Here is a 16,677-nt window from a genome sequence, read left to right on the forward strand (position 1 = left end):
TTTCTTGAACTAACTAGTTGTATGTATTATAACGATTCTAGAAATATTACCTAATGGTATTTCTAAGTAGGTAATGAAATATCAAACTATAAATCTTTAAATTACATTACAACTTCTATTGATTGAAACGTTTGTAATTCAAATACACTTCAGTTGATTTCCATGTTTCAAAAACTTTGTAAAATTTGGAATCTTACCTAAATCTCAGTAGGAGACATTATTTGCTTATTATGAAATACAACTTGGTCAGTGACTCAAAAATGAATTACATGATACAAAGCTTTCATTTATATTAGAATTTTAAATGTTACAAGAGTTAAATAAATTTCATATGTATATCACAGGCAAAAAGAAAAAAAAAAAATAATATAAATAGTTAAATTAACATTTAATAGTTGTTCCCAAGCCAATTTTGACGTTAAACAGCAGCATGTTTTTATAGTAGAATTGTCTCGTAAAAAAATAACACACTTTGGAAAGTAGTGGATAATGTTTCAGTCTTTTTTTATGTCAAATTCAGTATATTTGTAAATTTTGTTGATCAAGAATATTGGGGGTCTTAATTTTTATGGTACGCTTTTTCTATTTTAAAGCTTTTCTTTCTTGAGATGTGATTTGGTTATTGAATTTGATCAATCAAATTTGCGTGGATGCATTTTTTAGAATAACTGATGAGGATATCTAAATTTAAACAGTTATTAAGAACTAATTTTGTATATTGACATAGATTTTTTATAATTTTGTTAAATATATATGTAAAATATCACGTACTCCCTAATCATGGTAACTGCCAAACCATGTGGTCTAATAAATTTTAAAGAATATTTGACATGTATCTGCTGATCTCTCCGACAGTGTGGATCCTTTCACATCACCAAGATTCTGTTTATCAGTTTAGGCATTTTTCATTTATAACAAAATAAGTAATTTTTAATTGTGTTCTACATACATCTGCAGATTTTCATGACAGAGAGGAATACTTCATCTGAAGGTTTTGCTTTTGAAACCCCATCAGGCTTGGAATTTTTCATACAATTAAATTCAACTTACATGAAAAAAAAAATTAGGTAACTGTTATTACGCATTTACCTGATGTCTAAATAAGTGAAAAAATAAATAAGTTGGTGTAATACAGTTGCTAAGAAATAAATTTAATTTGACCACAAAAAAAATTTAGTGTTGAATTGACCGTGGTAACTATACAACACCCTTAATAACCAGAAGCAGAAATTTTATCTTTTCATTTATTTGAATATTATTCTGCTGGTAGAATTTTTAACAATGTTTTATAGAATTTCAAAAAAATTAAATTTCTGGTTATGACCACTAAAAATTTATGTAGGGAGATATTTGGGATTTGAGTCCAAATTCATATTAAAATTATAACGTAGTTACACTGCCACATTCAGTTTTGTTACAAGAGGTGTTTCAAATTCACCTTAAACATACACATGTGCACACACAGAAAATTAAAAAAAAATATAAGTACAAAATGATAGTCAACACGAGTCTTCAGAACCCTAATTCTAAAATGTTTAAATTTTCTTGACAAACTTTATTTCATTATGACCATCAACAAAGAACATGAACTGTCTCATAGACTTGTATGATTTTGTGGGATAATAGTTTATATCTTGGCCATTTTTATTTGTTTTTCTAGGGAAAGTTCTTTCATCTTGCAGCGGAAAGACGAATATAAGTCAACTAGTCTTAAAGGAATTCTACAGTCACCGTAATGGAGGCTCTACTCAGGTATATTTTAATTATTGTTTGAATTACAGATTTATTTAATCGTAAAATATAAAAGAATGAACATAGAGAACACTAGTATTATGACAGTACCACTAATAATGACATTAATTACAATAATAATGAAATTTTAACTGTTTTAAGCATATCTTTCTGGTGGGAATATACATTCTCTTGCAAGTGCTAAATTTTGGATATAACTAACGTTTTGGAGACCTAGACAGCCCCTTCTTTTACCGTTCTGAATTAACAATTTAGTCAACCGTTATTCTTTTTTGCTAGTTAGTTATGTTAAAATTTTCATCATGATTAATCTGTGCACTATCTTAGTATGAGTTGCTATCTTTTATATAATTTCCAGTAATATTACAAATGAAAGAAAACTTGACTGTATAATTGAAATAAGGTATTAAGGTTATAAGGTAATGAGGTATTTAATAAGCTTTATTTTGGTTAAATTAAATACTCGCTTAAAACTGAGATTTTGGCTGTGCTTAAAATGAGTACTAAGTAATGTTCTCATTGATTTGAGTGTTATTTTCTATCCATCTTAGCATTGTCACTCTTAATATTTATAGTCTATGCATTTTGGAGTACCTCCATTCTCAGAATTACTTTTACACTGTTAAAAGTTGTTAAAGAGTACTTCACTCACTTTTAGAGTGTGTGTCAAAAGTAGTTTTGAGAAAGGAGGTACTCTGAAATAGGTCGATTACGAATGTTAGAGTGACAGTGATAGGAAGAGTAGAAATAACACTCGGATCAATTATGATAATCCTAGCAGAAATAAAACAAATATTATGAAAATGTTCATATCCCCTTTTTATAATTTTAATGTTACCTTTGTGTATTAATAAAAATCCACCTTCCTCTGCTATATATATTAAAATCTATGTTAACTGAGTTCTTCAGTAGAAAAGATATCTAAGTTTAAAATCACATGAACATCATAAAAATGCAAATAATAAACATTTGTATTTGTAATTGTAGTAAAAAATATTATTATTATTGCTGATTTTGTAATTTAATTCTATGTAACTGTAATTCCTTCAAATTATATTTGTCAAGCATTATTATTAATATTTGCAACTTATTCAGCTAAATATATGCATTTTTTTAAATAAAAAAAAAGTTAAGGAATTTCTTTTGAAAATGCTTTTGTATCTTTTCAACAGCTTGTAAGTATGATTTTTTTTTTTCGATTATGTCAGTTTAAAATTTAAACTTTTGTAATGACAACCAAAGAAAGTATATAATACAAACAATCTTCAGATTGTTTCAAAGATGACTGAAAATGTTTTTGAAATAAGTTACAAAATTGTTGTTTTATTATATACTTTGGTTCAGTGCATCATTATAAAAGTTTAAATTTTAAAATAAATATGTTTTATCACACATAAAATTTAATCAGGCAACAATTTTATACATTTTATAAATGTTAATAAATCTTCATCACCACTGGTTAAAAGAGAATCTTTTAAACCTTAGTGAAAATACTTTTTATTATTTAAACTAAAGATGCATTGCAAAAAAAAATGAAATTAGTCTTAAAGGTCGGTCCTTTAATAAATTAAAAAATACCTCTTAACATATTTTTAAATTATTCAAAATAAATAGAATGCTAATTATATGTTATGAAAAAAAATAGTATTGCGTACCTATGGCCATCTCGATTCATTAGATCCTTTCTGAGCCTTTGTTTGAAATCATCAGAATCTTCACTCGACTGTGCATTTCCTGTTCCTTGCTCCTCGACAGGAGAAGCCCCCTACACACAACCAATCCGCCTGCGTCCATAAAACGTTTTTGAAGTAACTAATCATACTCAAATCTTAATATGTGTAAAATATTTTACTTTATAAAAAAAAATTAAGAACCTCCTTCTTAAAAAAAAGATAAATTAAAACAATCAAAAATTGAATTTATTATATAGAAAACTGATATAATTTAAATAATAATTAAATAATAAAATATAAACTTAAAAAAAAAATTGTAATACTGTATTATATAAGGGAGGTTTAGATATAAATAGGGATTTTAACGTTGTACCTTACAGTAACTACTAGGTGGATATGCATGAAATGCATAAACATTAAATGGATAAACATTTGCCTGTCTGAAACTGTAGTTAGTATTATTGGCTGCTTTATCTTTTTTTCTTGTCAGTTGTAATTAATATACAATAGTGATCTAAAATTAAATTAATTATTAAATTATTACAAATAATTACTAATTCTATTTTACATTCATTTGAAGCATAAGAATCGGTACCGGGTAACCGTGACTCTTTCTGTATCATTCCAGAATGAATGAATAGTGCAAGTCATTCAGAGATGGTTAAAAGAGAATTGAAAATGAGCCGTATGCTAGTCAGCCGAGAACCTAACTCGATGAAGACAGACAAAGTGAAGTCGAAGTGTTTATTTGACAATATCAGCAAATTACTTAATGAAAAGCTCTGAAAACTTAAAATAAATATTGCCAGCCTAGAAAAATCTGTTGGGATCATTTTAAATTTAAAAAATTGATTACATGTTGGGCTTTCCCCTTTACAGTCCGAACACAAAGAAAGAAATCAGGTTGCTGTTGCACAACTTCTGAAGCATTAACTTAAAGATACACAAATTTTTAAGCTCTACGATAACCTCTGATGAAATGTGGGAGCAATATTTCATTCCAGAATCAAAATAAACACATGCAAGTAGGCAGTATAAGTAGGCAGTTCATTAACTATGAGATACAAAAACCATTCTTTCACCTGGGAAAAATAAAGAAAGAGAACCTTATTTTCAGATTCAAATGTTACATTCCACTTTGACTTTCTCAGAAAACAAAGAACTATCTCTGCCTAGTACTATGCTCATTCTTGTGTTGTTGCATTAACTACAGTAATGCTGGAAGAGCTGAAGTAGAGGGGTGCTAGATATCCTCGTTAGTATCATAGGACTAATAGCATCTTAACCCGCTAATTATTTTTAGGCGGGAAGAAATTTGATTCATATGATGAGGTTACTTTATAGGCAAGGATGGTGGGTGTATTGTACAATTGTGTGTTAAAACTTTGTAATAATTTTTATTAAAAGAATCCTTTTCTTCCGAGTTCATGAAGCTTTCCGAGTACTGAGCAAATGGAAGAGTAATGAAAGCAGAGCAATTGAAAAGTAGTGTAAAATTAAGCTCATTGTACCTAGTACAATGAGATACCTAGTAAATAGATATAGATATAAAATTGTTCATATTTGAACAATTCTATCCCTCTGTAGATTAAATTATAATAGATGTTTAAATACATAGGTGTATAGATAAAAATTTAGAATAATAATAATAATCTCTGTTTTTCTAAATAAAATCATTTTTTATTATGTATTATGAGAGAAAAAAAAGTGTTTGACGAAACAAACATTTTAATTTTTTGATCGAGTTAAATTTCATTGTGGTTGTGTATTATACAGAAAGAAAACCGTGAAAATTATTTTCTTTAATTGAACACGATACACATCTACATTTGTTATATCTATATATTTCTTTAGTTTAAAAATCCAAGATAAACTATTTTAAAATACATTCGAAAAGAATGAGTAAAAAACTGATAACTTTTATACTGTCATTCATGATTAGTAGTGATTATATGATCACATAAATCGTAAAAATAAACCATATTCGTTAAAGTTTCACCACAAATTCCTGGTGTTCAGAGACGACTTATCGAACACCATAAACATCTTTAAGATGTTCCAGAAATGCAAATGATTTTATAATGTGAAAAGATTTTGTAAATTTCGTGAGGCGATAACAAAATAAAAACTGCCGCTTGTGATCTCGAATCTGCCGTAGAGAAATTGTTGGGTGGTCGTAGTACGGCGGCTTTGAAATTAATATATAATATGTAGAAACAAAAATAACAGGAATAGTTATATTCCTGTTTCCACATTTTTGTACGGAAACTTACGAATTTGTAGGAAATTTTATAAAAATATTTAAGTAAAAATAATAAATTTAAAAACTACACAATTCAAATAATTATTACTCGGCTTCATTATTATTATTATTATTATTATTATTATTATTATTATTTATATTTGTTTATAAGATTTAACTTTTAGCTGACAGTAAAAAAGATTTAGAGGAAACTATAACGGCATGGATGAAATTCTACGCAAGAACTATCGCATGAAAAAACAAGAACAAAACGAAAGTAATGAAATGTAGTAGAAATATCGAAGATGGAGCACTGAATGTAAAAATAGGAGGAGAAAAGATTATGGAGTAGAAGAATTTTGCTATTTGGGAAGTAGAATTACTAAAGATGAACGAAGCAGGAGCGATATAAAATGCCGAATAGCACAGGCGAAACGAGCCTTCAGTCAGAAATATAATTTGTTTACATCAAAAATTAATTTAAACGTCAGGTAAACATTTTTGAAAGTATATTTTTGGTGCGTAGCTTTATATGAAAGAGAAACTTGGATGATCGGAGTACCTGAGAAGAAAAGATTAGAAGCTTTTGAAATGCGGTGCTACAGGAGAATGTTAAAAATCAGATGGGTGGATAAAGTGACAAATGAAGAGGTACTGCGGCAAATCGATGAAGAAAGGAACATTTGGAAAAATATAGTTAAAAGAAGAGACGGACTTATAGGTCACATATTAAGGCATCCTGGAATAGTCGCTTTACTATTGGAGGGACAGTTAGAAGGGAAAAATTGTGCAGGCAGGCAACGATTGAAATTTGTAAAACAAACTGTTAGGGATGTAGGATGTAGGGGGTATACAGAAATTAAACGACTGGCATTGGGTAGGGAATCTTGGAGAGCTTCATCTAACCAATCAAATGACTGAAGACAAAAAAAAAAATAATTAACATATTGATTTAAAATTTTAGTATTTATATTAAGCTGAAATTGAATTTTTGGACTAAATCCTGCATTTATCGAGCTATTGATTTTTGTTCGTCCGGACCACTAAGCATCACGTTTGCTTAATAATTTGGAACTTCTTTCGTTTTCCCAGTATCTTTTCATATTTGCACTTTGTTGTTGTTTTTCTTCCTCGGTCCACTTTCTTCCTATACTCCTCTTATCCACCTTCTCCGTAAACTTAAACACTGCGATTAATTTTCTAAATTGGTCATTATATAAACAGGTTTCTTTGGAGATTTTTAAGGTTTTAAGATCGTGTTTTACTTCTTTTAAACCAAGTAATTTTAATAGTCCAACGTTTTAAAAGTAGCCTGCCTCCGTGGCGCGAGTGGTAGCGTCTCGGCCTTTCATCCGGAGGTCCCGGGTTCAAATCCCGGTTAGGCATGGCATTTTCAATCACACTAAAAATCATTCATCTCATACTCTGAAGCAGTACTTGACGATAGTCCTGGAGGTTGAAAAAAAACCTTAAATATTTGATTTGTCAATGTGTTTTCACTCATTCTGTATAAATGACCGTAAAACTGTATCTTTTATACTATCTTCTTCGGATGGTATCTTTTATTTTTTCTGTATTTTATAAATTTCAGTTTTACTTTTTAGTTTATAAATTCCTTCCAAGTTTTCGGGTCCATATATTTTACTTAAAACTTTTTTTCTGTCTGAAAAAGGTCTTCTTTATCCGAAACGTTTTGCGTTCAGCGCCGTATAACGCCTCCGGAAGAATAACTGTTTTGTAATGACGAGGTTTAGCATTATGCGAAAGCGATTTTTGTTACATAAATTTCCTGTTAAGTTGAATGCTAATGCCAATTTCTGCGTTCGTTCTTTTAACGCTTCCTTTTCTAGAGCGTTTGGCGTTATTCTTCGTGATATATAAATTTTGATAATCTTTTAATTTCCTGATTTCCGACAATTTTTAGTGTGTGTAATTTTATTTTTTTATTGTTGGAGAACCGTTTTATTTTTTCGAAAGAGATTTGTAAGTTATTAGCACATTCACTTAATTTGTTGACCAATTCGAGCGTCGTCCACGTACTTTGCAAATATTGCGATATCATCTACGACGGCTAATAAGGTTGTGTTTATAAATTTGTTTTTATATCCCATTTTAAAATTCTTTGCAATATTCAGTTTTTTGAGTTCTTTCTTCCATTCTCTTAATTACGTTTTCTAGAATGCAGTTAAAGAGGATCGGAGGCGTCTCCTTGTCTGACGCCTAAAATTTAACTTTGGATTTTGTATTTTTAAGTGTTTCTTTAATAATGTTAATTGTTTTTGTGTCATTTTAAATTATACTATTTTAAATAAAGACTCGCGATGTATGGAATCATACGCTTTTTGAAAATCTATGTTAATTAATTTTGGGTTTCTAATTTTCTGGTACTGTAAAATTTGTTTTAAATTAAATATTTGTACCGCGCAACTTCTTCGGTTGTAAAACCTTGGTATTCGTCTATCTCTTTTTGTATTATCGGCTGTTTAGCAAGGCATTGGACAGAATTTTATACGGAACTGGTAGAAATGAGATCCCTCTGTAATTATTAATATCTGTTTTATATCCTTTTTTATGGAGTGGATGTATTAACGCGTTTTTCCACTTTGTCGAGATTTTCTCTTTTTCCCAGATTTCTTTTAGAATGGTTTCCAGTTTTGGGGCTTCATTCATCGGTCACATACGTCAGTATTTCTGCTACTACACAATCCTCTTCATAAGTTTGTTTTTTTATAGAATTTTTTTTCTTTTTTCATAAAACATGTATATTTTTATCGTAAAGGAAAAAAAAATAGAAAACCGTTTTTGAATAATGAAACAGATTTAAAATTATAGACATTTTTATGTTGTAAATGAAATCACAGAGATAACAATTGGTTAGAATTGAATTTTTTGTAAAAATTGAACCACTATTCAGCCATATCGTAGCTGTTTATTTACTGGTTTGAATAAATGAGGTGTCTTGTTTTGTTCATAATAAAAGGTTTAATGTTTTATCTAATAAAACTGTTTTGTTCATAATAAAAGGTTTAATGTTTTATCTAATAAAACATAATTTGGTAAAACTAAAATTTACGAAGGTTTTGATTAAATTATGTAAATGGCCACCATTTTTTGATTTTATTTATTTTGTAGATTCTGAAGTTATAAATTTTTATTGAAAAACTTAAAACCAAAGCCAAAGTGGAAATGAAGCAAGATAGGAAATTTGTCCGTGTGTCTGTGTCTAAAACTATAAATTAAAAAAAAAACAAATAGTAAAATTAACTATTCATTTCTAATTAATAATACAAAAATACAGATATAAAAGCATTAGGTATTAAGATGTAAAATAAAGGGAATAAAAGTTAAATAATTTTTTTTTTAAATTGTCGGATGTCAGTACATCTGAAGATTGTTGATTCATAAACTTTAAGCGATAAAATAAAATAACCTCACCATGAAATCAAAATCTTCTTTTTCATAAGAAAAGTCCTCTGTTACGGCACCATTTTGGACGTCTCCTCCGGGACGAAACTGTAAAAATAAATAAATAATTAAAATATTATTTTTTCAAACCTCCAGGAATGGAATATAACCGAAGTTGATTTTAGAATTAATTCTACCGAAACTGCTTTTATAGGTTACATAGAAGGGGAAGTAGTTTATATCGACAAAAAAAAACCTTTTTGAGAAAGGAGATTTATTTATTTATTAATATTTTCAGTTTTAAATAAAAATTTAAATTTACATTTTGAGTTTAAAATAAATCATAATTATTATTTTTTTGTCAAATTATAATAATATTAGGAAGAGATAATGCTTACATTGTTTTTGTATTACGAAGTTCGGCTGATAAATTTTTCACATATATACGTAGCGTGGGAATGAAAAGAGATATTGGGATGAAATAAAAAATGAATAAAAGTACAATAGCTACAAAATACACTATTTATTTTTCAATGTAATCCCTGTTTACACGGATACACTTTTCCCAATGTGTAACAAGTTTTTGTATTCCGTCACTGAAACATTCGGGCGATCTTTCTCGGATCCAAGTGGCTACAGCTTCCTTCACTTCATCGTCGGTGGTGTAATGATTACCTTTGATATTCATCTTAAGATGAGGAAAGAAGTGGAAGCCCCACGGAGCCAAATCCGGCGAGTATGACGGATGCGGAACAGGCTCAAACTTCAGCTTGCGAAGATCTATCAAAGAGTTTGCGTGGCACTCTTCTTCTTTTTCCTGTTAACCCTCCGAGCTAAACAGGCTTCATCATGCCACGGTTATATTGGTATTGTTTGTGATTCGCTTTGGAGCTCCCGCTGGTGAGAGGGGCGTGCCACCAGGGTATGGTAACCCGTGCGACCGAGGGCGTGGCTTCCTCCGTCGATGGCAGTCCTGATCGTTACTTGGTAATGCCACGCGAGACACCATGATGGGACCGGATGGTGGTGCGGGGTTTGTCCCCGGCTCCTGCGCGAACCGGAATGAGGTTACGTTCCCCTTGTTAGGTGACCTAAATTGGTCGACTTATTTGGGTGTTGCGTAAAACATAAATTTGATTTGTATGAGTGTAGCACTGATTTAACGTTCAACTCGTTCGTTTTCTGAGACATTCACAATCACGAACGGTGTTGTGAAATCTGGACTAGGCGCAGGGTTCTCGCTTCCGCGGTTTCGGTCAGTTAGTTGGAGGAAATCATGTTAGGTTGGATGTGAAGATGTTCGTTTGAGACCTATGTGAAGGGAAAATTTGATTTCTATTTTACTGATCCAAATGTCTGCCGAGTCATTTACATCGGTTGCATCCGACCGAGGTCTGGCTGATGACTGTGAGTTGTAATCGGTTAGAGGGTCTAAAGACGACCTCCGGTAAAGCCCCTCAGGGCTTGGAACGGAGAGGGTGGTGTAGCGACCGGTAAGTCACAAGGTGTCTTCCCGCTACGGGGTTGGGATATTTAGCCTCCGGGAATTACCGTTCAGGGATTACTTCAGAAGATGAATGAGGATGATATGTATGAGTGGAAATGAAGTGTAGTCTTGTACAGTCTCAGTTCGACCACTCCTGAGATGTGTGGTTAATTGAAACCCAACCACCAAAGAACACCAGTATCCACCATTTAGTATTCAAATCCGTGTAAAAATAACTGCCTCTACTAGGACTTGAACGCTGGAACTCTTGACTTCCAAATCAGCTGATTTGGTAAGACGCTTCACCACTAGACCAACCCGGTGGGTTTTGTGCGGAACCCATCGTGCATAGATTTTACGGTAACTCAATTGTGCGATAATATGGCCTACTCGTTCTTTAGATATGCCTAACTGGATAGCAATTCTTTGCTGGGTGATTCACCGGTCACCTTGAAGCAAGTCGTCCACCTTCTTTTGGTGTTTCTCGTCAGTGAAAGAAACTGGTTGTCCGAGGTGCATCCCCAATTTTCGCTTTATCAGCTTCACATTCGCCAAATTTCAACGCCCATCTATTCACAGTACTGTCAACAGTTTCGCTACCATAAACCGCTTCTAAACGATGCAAAATATTCGTAGGATTCATATTTTCTGCTGTTAAAAATTCTATCGCTGCGCGCTCTTTTAACCGTGCTGACATATTGGCCTTACCCGACTCCATTTTAACTGCTACTGAAAACAAACCGGTGAATGGATTTCAACGCATTATCGCAGGTTTGTAGAGGAGGATTTTAGTTATGATGTTCTGCCACGTCAACTCGATAGTACCTTTTATCTCCGTATAGCACGCTAGTGTGTAAATTTATCAGCCCAGCCTCGTAGTAATGGTTTTAACAATAATTGTATAACATGGTTTGGCAAATTAAAGTTACTAAGGTATTGATTCAATTAAATTTTTGAGAAATAATTTTAGGACGGGTTCCTGTGTTTTAGAGTGGTTGGAATTTATAAAAAAAAATTCGTTTTTTTATGTATACTTTCAAAAATCATACCTCAACAAGAAAGAATAATCATTTATTCCCTTATAACAGTATTTACATTTTTCTACCTTTTTACGTTGCAGTGTATCGATTTGAAATTTTGAGTTATTTTTACACGACTTCCAAAATACGTGTGTATTGTATTTAGGGTGTATGTCTGTTCCACCTTAGCGCTGAACAAATTTAGATTATGACTCCGCGTTGGAGTCCTTACGTTACCGGGATTTTCGTCGGCTATATAAATACGTATGTAGTAGTGATTTGCTGGTATGAATTGAATTAATGAACTGTGAGCTTCTCTACCACTGTGTGAGCTGGGTTTGAACTGAATTATTCCGAATCAATCGAACGAATAATATTACAAAAATAATACAATTAAATTTACTTTAAATAAAATATAGTAATATTAAATACATTTAAAGAAAATCTGTTTAATAATAATGGGCTTCCCGTGGAGGACTGCGTGTGAAGCTAGAGTGATGATGTGATGTGAGTACCTCGTAAGAGGCTAGAATAATCGTCAGAATCATCCGGAAACTAACTGGGGCGCTGTTTTGGGAGGTGCAATGGGGTGCTCTTATAATAGCTATTCAAACAATCGTCCGATTTTCAAAATTCAAACGGGGTATTTGTTAGTACGTAGGTTGAGGACTAACTTTTGCACGCATCAGGTACTAGTTCGATCTAACAGCTCACGGTTATTCGGAAACGTTCTTATGTCTCGCAACCGATATTCCGAGTTTCAAATTTCAAACAGGGTATTATCTAGTATTATCTACAAAATTACGATGGAACCAAATCAGAACAAAAAGAGCAGTGTTTCTCAGCAATGGTTTTTTCGGAAGTCATGTTTTTTTAATTTTTAATATTTATCTATTGTATTATTTTAGGCATTATAACTGTGAGAATAGATATTTATCACAGGTGCATGAAATAAATTATAACATTTCAATAATAAATTATTTCTTCTCAAATTGCTATTATTTTTGTTTTGGGTGATATTAAATTAATTTATTAAATCTTAAGAGGGAATACTGTTTAATTTATTAATTTAATTCGGATAACATTTAATGGTTTAAAAAATATAGGAAGATATATTTTCTTTTGAATAAATATAAAAGCTGGCAAAATATCGCATGACTTTTTGGCTACGCCGGTCAAGTCATGATTACCATAATATGATTTAAGCATTAAAATTCTCAAATTTGAATAAACAAATTTTTGATTATAGGAGCTTCCTCATTTCTTAAATTCTATAAAAGTTAAGGAAATGTATATAAGAAGTGAATAGTTTTGTATATAAAACTAGATTTATTTACTTTTTATGTGAACCAAAAAAACCGCATATGATGTTCTCATCACGAAGTTCGTTAGATCTTCATCGGTAAGAGGCGACGAAGTCAACAACTACGTTTACAGTTCTAAACATGACCTCAGCTAACAGTGAAATGAAAATGGGGGGGGGGGATATGAAAACATTATATTTCAGTTCAGTTAGATTAGTAGTAAAGAATATTTTCAAAAAATATCTCGAAGTTTGTTAGACAACGTTTTTTTTTTTTCTATTTGATGAACCGCGGGACTCGAATATGTAATTTTATTCATTTTTTACAGTGACTACGAATCGCGCCGCTAGATAGCATTAGTTGATAGCACTACATAGCGAACAAAAATTTGATATTGTACATGAAATAATACAATTTAAAAGAAAATATACTACAGCTTCTTTTAATATTAAATGCCGTTACGTAAATGAAAGTACTGAAGATGAAACAATTTTTTAGATTCCCATCACTTCTTAAAAATAAATAAAAGTATTAGTTTACGAGAGATTATACTAGTTTTATTAAAAAAGGAATAAATAAAACAGAAATAATTTCGACTGGTAAAATCGAATTTAACAATAAAAATCGAAGGTTACACTTACAAAGTAATAACTGCAGTATTACATCATGGATTTTCGATTCGTAAAATCCATTATATATAATTGTTTTATTAAAAAAGGAAAAATATGGTATGAAGTGAATGACTATCAAAAGAAAAAATTGACCAGGAAATTCAATTTGTTTGTTCTAAGACAGTAAATTTTAATAATTAATCCCATAAAATAATAATCAGAAATTCATAAAAAAAAATAAAAGCATAATCTAACAAAATGCAGTGATATCAAAAAAAAAAATTACATGAAATTGTAAACCGTACGGTAAGAATCTCAAAACAAGTCTCCAGCATCACCACCCAGCCAGCCGGGACTGGGTCTTTACGCCTTATTAATTATTTTTTACCCCAAACCTGTCCTCCCCTGGAGTCCTCGCCCAGTATCGTGAGTGGGACACCTCAGCGCCATGGACCCACCCCTCATGGACGGGGCTATTCTAACAATCCCAACGACCTCTTCGTCGGTGTCATCTTCCATCTCTTCCTGAACTTTTTTCGTCATGTTGGCAATGATTATCTTGCTAATGATGTCCCAGTTTCGCCTTCCAACAACCATCGCCTCAACAAGAAATATCTTCTTCTTTTTTTTCCCCCAAACCGGTTATCCATTTAAGTATACTCGGTCTGGGAGAGTGTCCTTATACTCTAAGGGGGCCTTCCCGCCCACCGGTTATAATTCCGGCATGGCAGGTCGGTCCCCGGTCGGATCTTTTATTACTTTTACTGCTTGCCTGCCTCCAATCCCCAAGTAGGTAGCCAGGTCCAGCAAAGCTGTCCCCAGTCCCGCCCCAGGGACCGGGTCTCGGTCTTTTAGTATGCCTGCCTCAAACCCCGCAGCCGGGGAGCCCGCCCCGGCTATGCCGTTACGGACCCCGACCACGAGAGGCCGGGTCTCGGTCTTGATATTTACCCCACACACTAAATCAGAAACAAAAAGACGCTTCACTCATTTGAATTCAACCAACAATAAAAGTCATGTAATACCTCTCCAGAAGAAAAAAAACAGAAGGCTCCTAATAGCCTCTTCCTCATCTTTTTCTCTTAAGACCAGACGTGTGAAGTCCTCAAATTTCATCCAGTTGTCAGACGAAGTCAGCAAAAATCCCAGAAATACATCGGCATTGAGGCCCCGAATATCAGCAGCTCTTCTGCGTTCAGTCCAATATGGGCAATAAAATAAAGTGTGCTCGGCCGTATCAACCGTCGGACAATACATACAAATGGAGGATCTTCTCCGGCCAAAACGGAAGAGGTATTCCTCAAAACAGCCGTGCCCAGTAATCATTTGAGTTGTATAATATCCAACCTCGCCATAAGCACGATCAAGCCACATATCCAAATTCGTAATCAGTTTTTTAGTCCATACAGATCCTTGTAGCTGTGTCCATCTTTCACGCCACTTCTGTCTTGTGGTATTAATAGCCTCTTGCTTGCCAATCCCTTGGAACCTATACAACCGTTCCAAAACTTGTAACTCGATAGGTGGTACTGATGTAACCACGCACACAGTTTCATAGGCAACCGTACGATATCCACAAGCTACCCTCAGAAGAGCCCGCCTATGGAGGCTTTGAAGTCGTCTAACATTTCTCATTGCACCTAGTGCTCTACTCCATACCGGGGCAGCATACAATAAAGCAGATGTCACAGCTGAAATATTAACCCGGCGTTTAGACGATCTTGGGGCATATCGGCCAGCTAATAGCCTTATGAAGGCTTGTAGTAATCCTTCGACTCTCTCGCATCTATATACTATATGAGCACTAAAGCTCAAGGCTTTATCAATTATCACTCCCAGATATTTAGCTTGATTGACACGTTCAAGCCTATGTTCCCCTATCTTAAGTTCAAGATCTCGCAGCCGTCTCCTTCCCGCCAACATAATATATTGACTTTTATCTACTGAAAGTGTTAATCCTTTGTCGGTTAGCCAGTTATTTACGATCTCTAGAGTATCATTGCCCCTTTGTTCGAGGACATCTTCTGATCTCGCAGAGGTAAGTATCGCTAAATCATCAGCATAGGCCACTATTTCCGTCTCTTCAGGTAGCTGTAGTCGTAATACATTATCAATGACCAGTAACCAAAGTAATAGTCCCAGTACTGACCCCTGGGGGACACCACCATGAACTTGGTATCGTATGTCACCATCAAGCGTGCTAACCGTAGTCCATCTTTCAGACAGGTATTCGGAGATCTGTCTCCTAATGTAAAGGCTTATTTGCCTTCTGACTAAAGCCGCCATGATGGAGTCCCACTGGACGGTCCCAAAAGCATTTCTAATGTCGAGGATAACCAGTAAAGGAATCTTCCTGGTGCGCCATGTTCCAGCCTTGACTGTTATAGCCCAGCTAGTTATCTTTTCAGTCGCCTGAAGCGTTGATCTGCCACGCCTGAACCCATACTGGTTGTTATGCATACCCCCGCCTGTCTCTAACTCAAGCAGTAACCTTTCTGCGATCAATCTCTCAGTTACTTTCCCTATATTGTTTATGAGGCTCAACGGGCGGTAACTAACCACTTCTGCATCAGCAGTCTTCTTGGGCAAGAACACAGTGCGCGACTCCCTCCAACAATCAGGGAATGTCCTGTTCTGCAAGCAATAACTTGCCACATCTGTCATTTCCCAAGGGGCTTTCATCATAAGTCCCTTGAGGATCGCAGCAGGAATACAGTCTGGACCCGGACTCTTTTTGTTCCTAAGTCTAGATACCGCCAAGGTGACTTCATGTTGTGTGAATCGACCTGCATCGCATTCAACCAGCTCCGATAGACCCGATTCAGCCACCGGAAAAAGTGTTCTTAATTGTATACCAGCAGACTCAGCCGTAAGGACAGGTAAACGTCTACCCAGTCTTCCCATGACGATCTGAAAAGGACGTCCCCACGGGTCCGAGTCTAACTCCAGGCATAACTCCTTCCAATGTGCTCTCTTGCTAGACTTTATAAGGTAATTTAGTAACCGCCTGGCATCAGCAAACATATTTACAGCATGCTCATACACAGCACCGCCTCTTCTACGGAATCTAAATTTTCTCCTTCGCCAGTACTGCAGAATCTGTGTTTGGTCCGCAATCTCCGCAGTCCACCAGTAAGCGGGTTGATACCCCCTGATATTTTGGGGAATCCTCGCCATCTCTGTGA

General features: G+C 33.7%; 1 protein-coding gene across 1 annotated transcript in view; it reads right to left on the reverse strand.

Moving 5' to 3' along the window:
- The window catches only part of Ac3 (Adenylate cyclase 3), a 951,674-nt gene that overhangs the window by 39,167 nt on the left and 895,830 nt on the right, over positions 1–16,677 (reverse strand). The window contains exons 8-9 of the mRNA XM_075358061.1: positions 9,103–9,180; positions 3,408–3,517 (exon numbers count right to left, since the gene is read on the reverse strand). Coding sequence (XP_075214176.1) covers positions 3,408–3,517; positions 9,103–9,180 — 188 coding nt within the window. The remainder of the gene's footprint in view (positions 1–3,407; positions 3,518–9,102; positions 9,181–16,677) is intronic.

Source organism: Lycorma delicatula, chromosome 2 (genome assembly GCF_047948215.1).
Source record: "Lycorma delicatula isolate Av1 chromosome 2, ASM4794821v1, whole genome shotgun sequence".
Classification (NCBI taxonomy): domain Eukaryota; kingdom Metazoa; phylum Arthropoda; class Insecta; order Hemiptera; family Fulgoridae; genus Lycorma; species Lycorma delicatula.